At 38.7% G+C, this 17,932-nt stretch overlaps 1 protein-coding gene across 1 annotated transcript; it reads right to left on the reverse strand.

Annotated features, from left to right (window-relative positions):
- Positions 1–1,450: 1,450 nt before the first annotated feature.
- On the reverse strand, positions 1,451–14,365 carry OBI1 (ORC ubiquitin ligase 1). Its single transcript, XM_072398556.1, has 6 exons — positions 14,245–14,365; positions 11,505–11,640; positions 10,478–10,569; positions 8,782–9,024; positions 6,609–6,697; positions 1,451–2,907 (listed from the first exon to the last, which is right to left on the reverse strand). Exons 1-6 carry the CDS (start codon positions 14,314–14,316, stop codon positions 1,602–1,604), a joined length of 1,938 nt encoding a protein of 645 aa, XP_072254657.1. The 5' UTR covers positions 14,317–14,365; the 3' UTR covers positions 1,451–1,601.
- Between the last annotated feature and the right edge of the window lie 3,567 nt (positions 14,366–17,932).

Consider the following 17,932-nt stretch of genomic DNA (forward strand, 5'->3'; position numbering starts at 1 on the left):
TCAAATTTCTCTGGAAAAGGGAGATGTAAGAAACCGCAAATGTTGGTGCAAGTGGGGGACACTTGTGGCTAACAACCCCTGAACTTTCATTAGTATGGCATTATTAGACATAAAAAAAAACTCTGACCATCAAAACACGCTGTCCAACCTTGTTACACATAGCTGTCCATGTCTCCTCCTTGAACCTTAATTTCTCTGGAACAGAGAGATGTAGTTGAACCAAAAATGAAGACATAAGTGGGGAACTCTTGTGGATAACACCCCTCAAAATTTATTCACCATAGCATCATTACAACATTACCTCATCAATACACACTGCCGCAACACATAATTGTCAACTTTTCTACCTTGAACCCCAATTTCTCTAGAACAGTAGGGTGTAGGAAATCAAAAATGTAGGTGCAAGTGAGGGACAGTGTGATTTAAACACCTCCAGATATTTTTTAGGTGATTTAGACACAAATGTTCCCCACTTGTACTTGTACTTTGATTTCCCACACTGGTGGTAGGCGGTATGTGTAACAGGGCAGCACTCTAGGGCAGAGTTGTCACATATCCCAAGGAAGCTGTGAGCTGCGCCTTCTATATCATCAGAGGCTTTCCTATGCACAGCTCAGCACTAACTTTACATTTTCAGGAAGACATGTCACCTGATCTCACACTTGCACGGTGCAGGTCAGGTGATGTAAGAAAGAACCCGGAAAATGTGCTGGACAGATAGGTGAAAAAAAAGGAAAAGAGGGAAGCAGAGCCAGGGCTTGCCATTGCTAAAGGCAAGTGAATTTTTTTTTTACACAAAAGTTGTGTTTCAACTACATTTAGCCCTAGATCTGAAGTTTGACTGAATTCACACTGGCAGTTAAAGTTGCATTTACTCCTTCCTCGTGCCAGGAACCACTGCCGAAAAACAGCAAACAGGAATTAAAAAGAATAGCAGTTACCACCTGTTAATAATCCCAGGCACCTAGCAGTTGCCAGTAGTCATTCTAGAGTGGTAAAGGGACAGTTTTTTACTGCTAATGTGAACTAAGCCTAACTTGTTACACTACATTCATTACACTATTACACTACTTCATGGGATTACACTCATAACAAAAACGTAGAAACACTAGGAAGTTGGGATTCAATACATGGCACTTGACTATGGACTATTGGGGCATAATATAAAAAAAGATAGAAAAATGGGATATATTAGGTGGCAGGCATTAGAAAGTTGGAACAAAGTATAGGGGGTAGGTAGCACAGTGACACAATATTAGGGGTTACTGGATATCTATGGCAAAAACTTAGACAACAAAATTTGCAGTGTCTTGCCCCGCCCATTGTTTTTAACAATCTGCTACCCTTTCACTGCTTGCCCATCACCCTCAGTGAATATACTGCCAGTGTGTTTGTACTGTGATTGCTTATCACTGTATCTCTTGTGCCATAAACTTTAAAAGAATTGTAAAAACTTTAAAAGAATTTATTACAGCTAAAAAAATGAAGTATACAAAATTGTGTATCAAAATATAACGTTAAGAGAGGTCATTGGGTATCTTACAAACATATTTCTCCAATGATGAATCACTGCAATTGCAAATGACCCTATTCAAGGGCTGTTATTCCATGGGTTCAACAGCCTTCTTTTTTGCTGGAGGACTCCCACTAACGTTTTGAGAAATAGAGGAAGATGGACATACTGGCTCTGCAATACGTTGTGGAGGGATGATCATTTCAGTATCAGACGGAAGTCTGACATGCTCATCTGACTGTAATGGTACACAAGGTATGGCCCTATCAGTAGATGACTGAGCCATTGAGGAATGTGCTTGTTCATTGTCAGTTGCAGAAGACAGTGAGTTGCACACACTAAATGTTCGTTGACTGCTTTCGTGATTAGAAAGTGTAGTCTTTTTAGGAGATTTACCAGTATGGACTGATGAGTCACTATACAAATGTCTGACCAGGTCTGGTGTTGTATGGTGGGCTTTACTTTTTTGGCTTGCTAGGTGAGATATTGTAATACTGGGATCATCATTATTATGCAAGTTTGCATCTGTAGAGTTTTCATGTGAAGTCTCAGAGTGCACTTCTGCACTCCTGGTGTGTAGCCTGCTAACAATTTGAGCTTCTGCACTTGTCCCTTGCTTTATGAACTGTTGACTGTCTTTTTCTTCAGAATTCTTTTCTTGAGGGATTTCATTATTATGGCAAATATTAGAAAACACTGCATATGGTTCTCGAGATTGTATTGTTTCATTAGATTCATTTTCATTGTGTTCATTGCCTGAAGGAGCTACTTTGCCAAGTTGGCGCCTTTGAGGTAAGTCATCAAACACTAATCTTCTAAGGTATGTTAGAGGCTTTTTTAAACTTGTATTGTTGTCAGAGCTGCTTTTGCACTTGTCTGGTGTATTCAGCTGTAGAGAGCTGAAAGGTAAGCATGAAGGGCTACCCAGGTCTTTAGGCATTGAAACCGTGGCCTTCATGGGACTATCAATATCCAAGCTACTTTGTTCCCCGCCATTCCACATAGCAGCATGTAAACCATTTTTCAGCTGAGGTGAGCTAACAGTTTTAGACTGCATTTTTTTAAATCCAGCTGAAATGGGGCAAAGGCCCTTGGAGTCATCAGAATAGATTCCATCATCCTTGCTGTGGTTTGGAAACATTTGGGCAGTGCTAAAATCTTGACAGGCATAACTAGTTGCAGCTCTGCCAGCATGTTCTTCCATGAGGGCAGTATTTCCACACTGAGATTTTTCTATTTGCTTATCCTCTGGTGGCTTTTTCAGCTGCACAATCTGTGCTTCCAGTTCTTCTATGTATTGATCACTCCTCTCTAGAGCTTTCTTAAGTCTGCTCATCTCTCTTTCATACTGATCTACTTTAGCTTGCAACGCAGCCACTGTAAACCGTCCAAATCTGAAAGCAGAGAACAAAACAAATACATAAAGTTTAATCCCAAACCTGGAAAGACTGATAGAAAGAGAGCCTTACAAAATATACTCAGGAATATTTAATCAGAAAGATTCTGTCTTCACTATGATAACGTCCAATACAAACTGTTCAAAAATTATTTACATCAAATGTGACTCATTTAAAAAAAAAAACAAAAAAAAAACACTGGGCATTACAATCAGTATGTGAGTGTAAAAAAAATATACATTGAGGAATACAATGGGATCATAACCCAATAATTTAATGAGAAAATATGATTCTACAACAAACTTCTATCCTTAGAGCACAGTGAGTGCATATTCTTACAAAAACAGGGATTATTGACATTTACTGCTTTACTGTTGTACACCTGACTGTCCCACCTTCACAACACAACCTCTAAAAATTTAGGATGATTAACCATGTGACTGTGATTACATTGTATGATTCTATCACATAGAACATGACAAAATCAAAGCTAAATTAAAGTTTTACAATTTTCTACCTCCACATTTTATGCTTTGTGACTGATTTTTGATTTGGAATGCTTTAAAATGTAACCCTATGCTGGAATATCTGAACAACAATATCATAAGTGCCCTGACTATCAAACTATAATGAATCTGCCCAGGTCTGTTACTGAGGGCTGATTACAGAGGGCAGGAGGTTTAACGCCTGCACTCCGGGGTGTCTATTGGCCTGCACTGTTACATCTAGAGACCCTGTACAACTGCTGTAACAGGATAGCAGAGATTTTGTCCAATTACTTTTTGACAAAATATCTATTTATGTCACTTGAATTGTGCTTAAACATCTTAGAAAGTAAGATATGATCAGTGTTCAGCTTTTGGGAACCCAGGAGGGAACATTTCTCCCAAGATACAAATACCCTCTACTTCCTTCTGACGAGTGAATCAGAAAATCTCACTTTATGCCTAAATATTAGCAATAATGAAACGATTCCTCAGCCAGTTATGGTTACAATAATTCTATAAAAGGAAAGTCAAACGTGAATAAAACTTACCCTCATTTATAAAGTAAAAAAGCATGTTTACTTTGCAAGCAGAAAAGTTTTTTGACAACAACTGGTTAATGACTAACTAACTATGCAAAACTTAGGCTAGGTACACACATGCAATTGTTCTCATGCGATAATCGGCTCAGTGTACAGTGCTCGTCGTCCATCGTCCAAACGATCGTCCTAGTGGATCCACGGAAGATGGACGACGAACTATTGTAATAGAAGTGAAGGAGAGAGCGCGCAGCAGGATGCCGCTCCATCGTTCTCCACCTAGCCCTCTCCATACAGCAGAACAGTGCTGTATGTACAGCTTTCGATCATGCATCGTGCAGTCGTTAGTCGTTGGAAAGGATCATGAAAGATCCTTTCCCACGACAATGATTGCACTTGTGTACATAGCCTTAGGCCCTTGAGCCAAACACCCTAAAACTTGTTGATAAGTTCTGAAAAGCCCTTGGTCTTGGGTAGCCATTGAAGGCCAATGTGTTGACATTATACAGCTGACCTTCATAAATTGCAGTGGGAGGTTGTGAGGAACTATCAATAAAATAAGACAAATACCTGCACAAAACTTTAAGTTAATGTCTTTATAAAAACTAACAGGCCTGGAAGTTATCTTAATTGAAAAGACTCCTTTTTTTGTGTTGGCAACAGTTTGAATGGCTTTACTTGTCGACTGGAGTTGCTCTTCAAAACGGACTTCATGCTTTTAGTCTTCAATATAATTAAAAGTGTATTAACCAGAAATATATCTACATCTTAAATAAAAAAATGTAAACTACGTTATACAAAATAAGTTTCCAAATGTTAAATTTAGGCCACTGTTGTAATGTGGAGCAGAGTGTTTAATTTACATTTTCTTTGTAATTAGATGGATGTGGTAAGAGAACACTTTAGCCAACAGGAATAGAAAGTATTAATAAAGTGCATACAGAAAAGATTCGGTTTTCACGCTTTACACTGCTATTCAGCACCACTGAAGCAACACATCAATGAAATAATAAATCAGAAACACCATCAGTTTTTCCTTTGTCCTTTTTTCCGAAAGCCCTTGTGTATAAATCATAGTAAAATCTGCATAATTTATATCTGTAGGCTAATTACAGCTTAGTCATTAATATCTTTAATTAAATCAGAATGTGAAAACATTCTTAATTAATGTTAGTGAAATGATCTTAAAGAACCAGTGAGAGTACTTGAGTAAATGAAGCCAGAGGAATTCTTCAATATCAGAATAAAGAAAATAGGTGACAGGACACAAACAATGCAGCCACGGATATGTGAACCACCGTATACCTGAAGACTGATGTCACAGAGGAATATGGACGCTTCCACTCTGGATTGTTATTGAAGGTTCAAGTCACTGACTGGAAACAAACAAGCATTGAATTATCTGTGTTGGGACATGCTTGTCATGCGGTAAAGCACGGGTCGGAACATTTTATGGCCACTAGATCATTTATGGGGTGGGTTGGAGCTCAATAGGCCGGACCCGCCATAATGGTCCGCCCACCACCAGGGAACCCCCCTGAAGTGATATACCTCTCCTCCGTATGCATTGCGGAGGAGAGGGATTTACCTTCAGGGAGCTTTCCCTATTTACCGCGGCGGCAGAAGTATCAACGCCGGCCGTGGTAAATAGAAGAGCAACTGCAAGGGGGCAGCACCGGAGCTCTGGCGGCTCGGGTAGTTCCTAACGCGCCCTGGCTGATCCGCCGGCAACCTGCTGCTCCGGAGGCATGGGTTGCCAGCTGGCAATTGGCCGGATCAGCCAGGGGGCGTTAGGCCGGAACGAACTAATGGCTAGGCCGTATCTGGCCTAAAGCCCTGTGTTTGGCGACCCCTGCGGTAAAGGAAGGAGGAGGACGCCAGAGCATGCGCCATCAAAACAAGTCTGTGATAGCAACTTCCATATTTCTATAATGACTATATACTTTTACCGAGAATACATCATGAGGCAACACATGCTACAGTGATATGTGGCTCAAATGCTGAGCAACTGATGTTTGGAACAAACCACAGAATCGCCTGCCTTGATCCTGATGAAGTCATGCACTGGAACCAGTAATAATCTCACACCAGCAATTTGTAGCTCCACAAACACCGTAGCTAGCTATAGTAGACCTCTGATACATAGTCACAATGTATAAAAGAAAATGACATCAATGTTTCCTTAATCTTTATCACTGAACCCTGATCCTAGGCTGTGTCTTCTAAAATGAAAATCAGACCAACAGGATTGTTTGACCCTTTTTCAAAAGTATTCTTTTTAAGTGGAGGTTTTAATGTCTGCTGTAGGGTTTCTCCACTAATGTAAGCTATTATTCTGTTTCATACAGGTACATCCCCATTAAAAATTTAAACTAATGAAAGAACCTGAATCTGTGTTAATATCAACACCCTGTCGTCCTCACAGATAAATTATGTCTATCATCATTAACCAGCTAAACAAACTGGATGGATATCTGCTGACAGGGTGCTTTTTGGTTGAATTTTGGAGCAGTGGACATTGGGGGATCTGGCTCTAATATATATATATATATATATATATATATATATATATATATATATATATATATATATATATATATATAAATATAGTCATACAGGGATCGTTTTTTTAAGTTTGTAAACAATCTAGAAAATATCTCAGGAAAGTGCATACTTTTGTGGTGAACGGAGTTCTACTTCATTTTTCAGCCTTAAGTTTTCTCTCACAAATTCAACATTTTCATTTTTCAGCCTTCTATTTTCCTGTAAGAAAAAAAAGTAACACATTAGCATTGCAACATACAGGGGAAAAGACGTGCAGATACATCGTGCCACTGCTAGAACATTGTTTTTAATTAACATTGGGACAGAAATGGCACTTTGTATTCATATTCCCTAAACACAAAGCAAATTTCCCATCAAGGGAGAAAAACAAAGCTTTGCATTTAGTGCAGAAAGTCATTAAGGGAATGTACTAATTGCTTTTCCATGTTTTTCACATGACTAGATATATTTTGGCCAAGTAAAATCACAATATGCAGGTATCAGCAAAATATATGATCATTTGCTCCACACGACTAAATAAAACAAGACAAATTAAATTTGAAACATGGAGGTCCAAGACATAATAAATGTAAAACAGGTGGGTCATTTCTCAAACATCTACATACTAACGTCTAGCTTCTGGGAGACTTTGTGCTGTCAGAAAACAATGTAGTCTGATGAATATTGGCTACTGTCGTGGAAAAACAGAAATGCGGAAAAGATTTCATTTTTGAAAGCTTAGTGTGGGCTTAAGTAATCAATTTAAAGACATAAGCAAGTACAAAATATATTATCCTAATATTGTATTACAGAAGAAAGTGAAAATAAATATTGTTTACTACAGATGCAAATTCAGGGCCTGTAACTGTGTACTAGATGACACGCATATGCCATATGCATTACTACAGGATTGGTATTATGCTTTGCATTAGGGAAATCTATTCATTTGACCAGTAAACCCTAAAAGTGCATTTATGAGAGTACTTACACTGCAACAAAAATACAGGAAGAAGAGGTTGGGGTGGCATTGAGAATAAATGTGTGTAGTGTGAATAGGCCCCAACTTTAAAAGCCTCTCCAGTCTGGCATATCAAGTGGTGCATTGTTAGTTCTATGGCACCTAAGGAAAATTAGTCTAACAGGTAGAAAGTGCCAGTAACACACTTTTTCCAATGGCGTTTTACACAATATTACCTAGAATAGCAGCTTTATTTGCATTTTTGCAGAACCAAAGACACTTTATAAAAAGCATAAAAATTGTTATCCTTCAATATTTTGAAGCAGTATAATACAAAGGTGCAATACAAATTATGCAGCTAGCTCCCAATAAAGGCGGGCTAAGGGAATACCTCTGATGACTACTTTGATGTCCTCCACTGCATTTTTGGGCCAGTACAAAAAACTAAAATACAAATATACCAACGCTCATTGTAGGCAGCATATGCCATTGGCTCTAAATTGTTCTTTAAAGAAGTGGAAGCACAATCTTAAACTGGGTTTTCATTGTAAATTGTGTGAAAATGATTGTCCCCAGGAACATCTTAAAAGGTTTTTATCTTTATAGAAGGTGCATTAGCTTAAAGATGAACTCTAAGCAAGATGAGCTGCTAATTACAGATGAGATAGGTAAGAGAGAGCTGTTTACCTGCAGAAGAATTTGTATTTCTGTACATTTATTTCCAAGTTTAACAAGGCTCTGAAATACAAGACAGCTATGTCTGGTAGGGGTAATCCTAATGTTTCTTTGCTGCAGTTTAGTAACACCTATCGGCTTGCTCTCCCAGACCCCCAGTCGGAGTACAAGTACTTAAATTATTAATGTAAACACAACCAAAATAACATGCATATCTTATTTCTACCTGAAGTCTAGCTTTATGTATAGATTTGAATACCTGTCAAACCTTTATTTAAAAGAATCATGCTTTCTTTGTGACAAGGAATGAGGGAAAGAAAGATCACAGGGATATAAAGGTAACATTAAAAAACCTTTAACTTTTCCTTTCTATGTTGCTGTCCCCACTGGTAAAATGTATTATGAATTCCTAGTAATGCAAACACCTGTTATGTGACAGGAAGCGGCATAGCCATTGTAATCTGAGAATCTACCTTTCCACACTGCAGAACTAAAAGTTGGGTTTTACTCTATAATCAGGTAAAGTGTATATTTTCCCTATAGAATACCTGAGCTGTGCTGAAACATGAAACCTGTAATCTGTATATTATATAAAACAACTTCATACATACGCTATATTCATTATATGTTTGTCAAGCTAAAAAATTGTATAACAAAAATGTAAACGTACTTCTTTTAACCTGGTAATGTCCTCTGTAACGCTTTTATTTGCAGCATTTATCATTTCAAGCTTCCTGTTCCAGTCTTCTATCAGTTTATTACAAATATTGCTCCTCTCCTCTGCTTGGGTGTTTCCACAATTACAGGATGAGGACTCTGTGACAGGATCAGAGAATGTATTAAGTCTTTCTTCTAATGTAAGATTTGTTCTTCTTAATTCTTCTATCTCTCTTGTTAGTGATTCAATTTCATCCTAAAAAAAAAAACACACAATATATTGGGCTATTTTATAAGTTAAAGTGGTCCAGACCTTCTGTCACACATAGGCCATATATCAGGTTCTAATAAAACCCACTCAGCCTGAACTTTTCATAAGATATGAAGGCTGCCACTGCCGACTTTCATCCTGCAAATAATAATTACCTTGCTGCCTTGCAGATCATCCAGATTCACTCAGTTATAACCCAGAGAATATATGCATATAAAATGTTTTGGCTTTGGACTGACTTTCCTTGCAGCCCTTTACTAGTTGTATGTGTTCTTGGATAGAGTTTCTCTATCCAAGAACACAGGGCGCTAGATATGACGGTCATGTGACTGTGGGAACTGAACTGCAGATGAACCCTGCAGTTCAACTACGATCCCCGGGACACTACAGGTTAATTAACCTGTAGTGCCCCGGGGATCGCAGACTTTTCTCAATGATTGCAGACTCTGCTGCAATCATTATTAAAAATGCCAGGCAAGTATCTTTTACTGTAACACGCACAGTAATATGATACATTTGTTACATTCTTCTTGCAGTGGATATAAGAAAAATGTAACAAATGTATCAATTTTACTGTGCCGGAAAGTGTGTTACAGAGTAGGAGATATCATGTCATTGTAGGATAACCTGTAAAAAAAAATTGGTTAAATAAACACTCAATAAATTAATTTACGAACACCAACACTAGTTCTTACCTCTTCAGCATATGTGACCTGCTTCTACATTTACCACTTGGTTGCTACCCTGCTGATTTATTGTGGCAGTTTAGTGAGTCAGTGCAGAAATAATATTTTTGAGTTTCATCAGTTTGAGGCAGCAGATGGCACCTAGAGCATAGCTGGGGTTAGAGGATACACCCAGAAGTGTGGAAACACTGGACGCTGAACATCATATCAAATGCCAGTAGAAAGTGAAGTAAAAACCCGCACCTCTCAGACAGGTAAGTATTAAGCTCTTGAACTTTCATGTTTTTAGAATTTTGTTTTTTTTTCTACTGGCAAGGAAACTTTAAAATGCAAGGTAGATGGCATATGCTATTTTTCTACACAGCCCAATCCACATGCAGATCCTGTGGAATCTTGATGGGACATTTATTGCATTTTTGATTTTTTGAGGCACCAATGTACAAACATAATGCAGAAAAAAATAAAAATGTAAAAAAAAGGCCAGGTATTTGCCCCGGATTTGTCCTTGTAAAGAACTTTCAAAAGACACAAGGTAGCATATTCATTAAGCAGTAAATGACTTTCTCCAAACATTCACTGATTGTTAAATAATCGGCATCATTTAAAACACATGGATCTGGAAGATCCACCTGCAGTGAATGTCAAACTCACTGCCTTATTTAAAAAAAAGCCCTAAAGTAATTGCAACAATGATATAAAACATGTCAGATGCTGAATATGCCACCCTTACAGGTACAAGTAAATCCTTTTACCTCGTAGTCTTTTTGAAGAAGCTCGAGTCTAGTTTTTCGGAGATGTTTCCGCATTGAATGACTGGGAATATTTTCATTCTCACTTATCCCACCTATAAAAGAAAACATTTATAAAACAAAGCAGACCTTAGAAAAGATGTCAGAGATAATATACGTGCCAATTCACAGCACAAGTGTTGGGATGTTGGTGTACAAAAAAAGCTTTGGTGCTTGCTGCATTCTTACACAGCAGGTTATGAATGCTCCACAGCATATATAAATAAAGCACATCGTCTATGCAGTTTAAAGTTAGTCTACTCTGACAGCAAATGCCCCCCTTACTTTAAATAAAATGCCAAGAGCAACCAGCATTACTTTGGGACCTCCACCTTCCAGGGAGCCTAATAAGTGTGCAGTGAGGGGTGCTGGCAAGAAAGCAGACTATCCAATTGCATGCACGGAAAATATATGTGCCGAAGTGCAAAAATCTCTGGATGCAATGCATTATGACATGTCACAGTACACATACAACATATTTCATTGTATAGGACTCATTGTATAAGGTAAAAAAAAAAAAATCCTATGACTCCCTAGTTGGTGGAAATTTGAGTCTCACACTCTCCCCTTCCAGCCACTGCAGCTCCCAGTGGGAAGATTTCAGTAACAGAGGCAGCGCTGTCAACACAGAAAATAGTGGGTGGGTGGAACAAAGTGTGTGTAGGTGCTGATTGACAAGTTATGGGATAAGAAGTAACAATTCTCAAAGCCAAACCCAGCAGCATTTATTTTTGCCTACACATACAACTCTGCTTTGAATTCATAAGTGTTGAATCATCACAGGAAGTTATATTAGTTTGATGTACTGGCAGGATCAGCCGATTTCATATTTGGATGACAAGTATTTAAAACTGTATTTTGTACAGACATAAAACTTCTATAGATTCCATTTTTTCTGAAACTATACCAATTCTAGGGAGTTGTGACAATCTATTTTAAATTGCAACTATCCTGATTGACACCTGGAGAGACATAAAACTGTTCACGGTACCGATGATATCTTTGCAGGGATTATCGGGTGTAATAGGCACTCTGCAGGCTGGGCAATGGTTGTTGTTCTTCAGCCACAAGTCAATGCAACTCGAGCAGAAAACATGATGGTTGACACAAATGACAGGCTGTCGGACCTGCAAACATAGGTAAAAAAAGGGGATACATAAAAGGCCTAGTTCACATTACATAGTACATTGATGTCATAAAAGTAAGGATGAGCTACAACCCGGATTGAAGTTACCAAATACTATGTCTTCCCAGTTTTGCATCATTGTCACTGGAAACATATTAAGTCTGCAAGACATTTGGCCCTCTTTGCATTTGCAAGCACGTAAATAACAAACTTTTTTTCCTGACTGTACCAAATCCTTGTGTCTCTCAAGCTGCCCTCCCAGACACTGCAGCTCCCAGTGGGGGGTTTCAGCATCAGAGGCTATGCTGCATCAAGAAAGCAGTGAGCAGGACTGGGTGTGGCCAAGTGTTGATTGACAAGTTACAGGAGGTGACAATGTTAAATGATAGCCACAACCCTTGCAAGAATTTCTAACCCATTGATTGGTGGTGGTTTAAGTAGACACTCTATACAAGAGTAGGCAGGCAGGTATTCGTGTGAATGTTCAGGAAGGGCTATGACAAAACTGTAAATGCTAATGTACTATTACAAAGAAAGGAGAACCTGGGGGTTAGCTCAGGAAGGGGACTTTTAGGGCCAACATTTCTTATCTCAACATATTTGTATAAAAAAATAAATAACTTTTTTGGATTTATTATAAAAACATTTACATGGGGTATGCCCTTTGGGTTGGTAGCCCAGGCAGGAATATCTTGTTCCTATATGTTGCACGTTTGAAATATGTTTTATTGTAAATGTTTTTATTTTTAATCCAATAAAGTTATATATATATTTTTTTAAACAAATTTGTTGAGTTAAGGAATGTTGGCCCTAAAAGTCCCCTTACTGAGCTAACCCCCAGGTTCTCCTTTCTTTGTGGTTATAACTTTGGGATGTGGCCACAGGCTAATTAAGAGGTAGGCTGTACTTGAATCAAGCTAATAATTACTATTAGTTAAGTGCTGAAGCACATTTTTTTATTTGGAGACCATAATTCTACTTGAATGCACAGTTTCTCCTTCTCTCTGACACTAACCATTATTGGGCTAGTATATGTCAGGGTTGTGAATTTGTCCCTCCAATGCAGCCAAGGGTGGGTTCTGTTGTTGGGTGAAGACCTTGCCAAGTGACAGCAAGGAACAAAATCCAAAATCTAAAAAGCAGTGTAAATGCACATTAGGCTGAGTCTACATTTTGTCTGCAGTCACACCTTTAAAAGAAAGTCTGACCATACTTATCAAGGTTTTGGGTTAATATAGCAAACAAAGACCTTCACAGACCAGGCTAGCCCTCCCAACTAGTGTGGTGTGATCCAAATCAGTGCTTGACCCAATATAATGTTCACATTGCATTCTTGGTATCATTTCTTTACCCTAACATGGCACTGGGCACCACTCCTACCATGACAGTAAATAAGGAGTTGTGACACCAGATCATCATTCCCCGTTGTGACAACAAAAACCTGGAAAGTTACAAATGACGGCCCTGACTATAAGGACTCAAGCTGATTGGTTAAAATAAATATTTGGGATAAAGCCAATGTTAAATCATCAGCTCAGACCACATACATACTCTAATGCTTCATGTGAAAATGTAAACAAACAAAATCCACTTTAGAGAACAACCGAAAATTATTCAAGAACAGTCCTACCGCTCTTATGCATTTCTATTGCCTCATCTTGTCATTGGCAGCAAAGTTTACTTGATTTATGATTTACTGTTTATATATATATATATATATATATATATATATATGTATTATATTGGCCTGGGCATATTCTTTAATTGCCCACCTGAAAAATGTGGTCATATTACAAGCAATTAGGTATAACCTCACATTTCTCTCTAGGACCAGGGATAAGCACCCACCATGGGCACCATACTGATGGGCAGAGCTGGGACAGGAGAATATAACAAACTGATGGGCAGAGCTGGGACAGGAGAATATAACAATAATATAACATCACACCTCTCTAGGACCAGGGATAAGCACCCACCATGGGCACCATACTAATGCACAGAGATGGGACAGAAGAATATAAAATAATTATAATCTCACACTTAAGGCACTGTACTGGGAGGTAGAAGACAATAACCATATTTTAATCATTCAGATCTAACCTCACACTTAGGGCTGGGATGGGACAGGAGTACCCATCATGGACACTACACAGGGCAGTGCCAGGGCTGGACTGGTATTGCATTATAACCCAGCAGGTATAACCTCACTCCTGGGATTTGGGGGAGACAGAAGCACCCACCATGGACACTGGGGTAAGAGAAGAATTATAATCAGGCCATAACAAAGGATAACCTCACACCTGGGAAGAGACAGGGCAACCCACCATGGGCACAAACTTGTGAGCCCCAATAATATTATATTGGTATATAAGTAACCTTAGCTCCCCCATGTCTACCCCCTATGATGGTATACAGCCAGATTTATGCCACTTGTGCCCAGTTCCTGCACTGTACAGCCTGGCATTCCTCCAGGTGAGCCCAGCAGATGCACAGTGCCCCGGTCACCTCTCTATGGGGATGTGATGAGGGGGGTGCCATGGAGCGCTCACATAGCTGTAGGGAAGTACACAAGCAGCCCCCTCCATGCCGCACAGCACGCTCTTACCTTGCCCAGACAGATGTGGCAGCTGATCGGCAGGGTCAGTGCCAGCGTTACATTCTGAACGTTCTGTGCCATTGTCCGTGCCCAGCACCGCACTCTGCGCCCAGCACAATGAGCAGCTACGGATCGCCGTGTAGACCAAACCTCCGCACACCGCGCTTCCTGCCCGCTGCTTCCCGGGAACTTGGCGCCTCACACAGGGGGACGGCTCCTGGGTGTGCAATGTAATTCAGGGCTCCGAGTAATGAGGATAAGTCCCAGCTCCGGAGTGTCTGCATTTACCAACAGGGGTATTCTCCCTTCATATTGTCACCCAGTCCTGGGGAAAAAACTAAACTTTGTGTTGTCAAAATGTCAGGTGATTGTTACTAATGGGACAGACATTCTGCTTGCAAGGAAAAAGGAAAAACAGGAGGAGAAAATACAAACAAAAGCAAAGTTTTATTTTATATTATTCAAAACAAAAGCAAAGATTTATTTTATAATATACAAAACAAAAGCAAAGAATTATTTTATATTATTCAAAACAAAAGCAAATATTTATTTTATATTATTCAAAACAAAAGCAAAGATTTTTTTATAATATCCAAAACAAAAGCAAAGTTTTATTTTATATTATCCAAACTAAAAACAAAGCTTTATAATATCCAGAATAAAAGCAAAGTTTTATGTTTACATCACATAAACCATTACTATTGCTGCAATATCTGCAGATTAATAAATCCTCCTCACTGTGCTCAGGGGGATTTCCTGACATTTTTATTATATTTTTAGCTCTTTGTATTGTACCAGTTTATTGTTTTCACCTGTGATGGGGTGAATAAAGCATTTAATAAGTTTGGAGTACCGCTGACAACGCCTTACTTGTGAGCCCAAATCCATTCATGTAATTATTGATCTTCTAACCCCTAGAAATATTGCATAGTATAGAATATAAGTAATAAAACACATACAATAAGTCGGTTACATAAATTTGCTCACCTATAATCTAATACTTTGTTGGATCATCTTTTGATATAATTCCAGCACTCAGTCTTCTTGGATAAGATTCTATCTGAGTGGCACATCTTGGCAATATTTGCCTATTCTTTCTTGCAAAAGCATTCTAAATCTGTCAGATTGTGGGGGCATCTCTTGTGCACAGCCCTCTTCAGGTCACCCCACAGATTGTCTATTGGATTTAGGTCTGGGCTATGGCTGAACCATTTCAAAACTTAAATTTTCTTCTGGTGAAGCTGTTCTTTTGTTGATTTGGATGTAAGCTTGGTCATTGTCATGCTGAAAGGCAATATTAATCTTCAGCTTTCCAGCAGGCCACAAGGTTTTGGGCAAAAATAACTGGTATTTGGAACTGTTCCTAATTCCCTCCACCTTGACCCAGTTCTAGCTAAAGAGAAGCAACCCCAAAGCATGATACTGCCACCACCGTGCTTCACAGTAGGGATGGTGTTCTCTTGGTGATGCAGAAGCCTTGTCTTACTAAGAACTAAGAAAGCATGCATGCACATCTAAGATTTGCAAAAAATGCATGAAGTCCCGCAAAAGCATGTGGGAAAAGATGTGTTTTCGTCAAGGTTGAACTTTTTGGCCACAATCCCAAAAGGTACATTTGGAACAAAACTTAAAAACTAAAGCCCTTTTTATATCCACTCTATATCATATGTATATATATATATATATATATATATATATATATATATATATACCGGTATATATCACAAAATCTCTTTCTAAAAATTGATCAGCAAGGTGTTTTTTTGCCAATCAATTAACAAAACTACTTTAATTTTAATTAGATATTTAATGGTGAAAACAATTGTAGAAGCAGTTAAATATCAAACAAGTGAATGGTACATTGAATACTTATAGTCAATTGCAATGATTGATTTAAATTGAACATGATATCAATCCAAAATAACATAAGAGAAAATCACATAATATGCCTAGTATTGGGCTATCAAGGTAAGCACTTTATTGGAAGGTAATTGGTGATGCACTGACTTCCCTTAAAAGGGATTGTACACATGAGCAGATCCACCTCATACTTTGTGGTTGACTGACTGATCAGGCTGATTTCCTATTGGTGATTGATAGGTCCAAAGTCCATAAACATTTTTCACAGTTATATAGTATTTTACGTTATTATGTGCTGTAATGTTAATTTTTTTATATTGAAGTAAGGGACAAAGCCAGCTTGTAAAGAGAGTTTGCTATATCTACTGTACAAAATGCAAGTACTATGCACCATGGTTGCAATAGGCACATTTCTTTTTTCTTGTACATTTGCTTGTATAGCTGACAGTTGTTGTCTTTTGCTGCAAACAAAAATAAAACAAAAAAAACAAACAAAACAAAAGTGACATTACACAACATATAATCAAGTATTTTCTAATACAAACTTTTCCAGCACATCTGGTTACTTCAGTTGATCCGGGTGCAGAAATTAGTTGGTAATGATTGCTCAAAAATACATTTTACTTCAGATTGACTTCAGATCTGATGGATTATTGAATCAGAAGTTGATATGAATGAAAAAATCAGCTCTGTTTATACCAGCCATAAATGTAGACTACCTCCAGTCCCAGCATTAACTTTGTGTTCCCACTGTCTTAGCAAATGTCTGCTCCAATGCTAGCCAGTTTGTAGTTTCTGTAGTGGTCATTCCTGAAAATTTACCTTTTATTTACTGTGTGGTGTGACCAGATTTCAGCTTGTGTGCCTGTTTTTATTATGCCATGCTTCTTTGTAAGTGTAAACTTTGATTTAAAAAAACAAAAAAAACAAAAAACAAGCAAAGTTGCAGGCAAAGCTGCAAAACATGTTGAATATTGTTTGTAGGTCTTTAGAAGACCTCAAATAAGGAAGTGTTATTTTGTATGCATCCCACACTAAACAGCTACAAAAGACTGTTCATGCTGCTGAGCCCAAGTGGAGGAAATCTGGCCTCTGCGTTAACTGCACTGACTACAAAGCCAGACTACAGCACTTTAACACTGAACTCTGTCACCAAACAAACTTATTTCTCTACTGTCATTTCCTCTCAAGCTTCCAACCCACACAACCATTTCTCAAAATTGACTCCCACCTAAACCCCACACCTGCCCCCCCCCCCACTACTACTTTCTCTGTCTAAAGCTACATACACACTTCCAATTATTATCGTTGGAAAACGAACGACGAACGTTCATGCACGATATATATGAACGATCGTATAGCACCGATCCTGCACATAGAGTTAACGACACGATCGTTCGTAGATATTGTACACACAATAGATACGATCGTTTGAGCGACAGAGGAACTATGTGCACGACAGTAAAGTGAACGGACGTTCGTTCATCACGCATGCTCTGAACATGGACGATCAACGAACGACCGTACACACGAACGATGTTCAACGATCGTCGTCCAATCCGATCCGTCGGTCCGGTCGTTCGTTTCCAGCGACTTTCCTCGTGCGTCGGCGTCGTTGGTTACTTTTTTACGAACGATTTTTCGCCCAATCGATCGTTCGTCGTTCGATTGGAACGATAAAAATTGGAAGTGTGTACGCACCTTAAGACATTGCCACTTCAGAGATAAAATCAGACATGATGTCTCGGCTCACCATGCTACTCCAACCATATGCACCCCTTCCGCCTGTAAATCATCACTTGCTATCTATCCACTAACCTGTTACTGTGGATGAAGT

Source organism: Pyxicephalus adspersus, chromosome 1 (genome assembly GCF_032062135.1).
Source record: "Pyxicephalus adspersus chromosome 1, UCB_Pads_2.0, whole genome shotgun sequence".
Classification (NCBI taxonomy): Eukaryota; Metazoa; Chordata; class Amphibia; order Anura; family Pyxicephalidae; genus Pyxicephalus; species Pyxicephalus adspersus.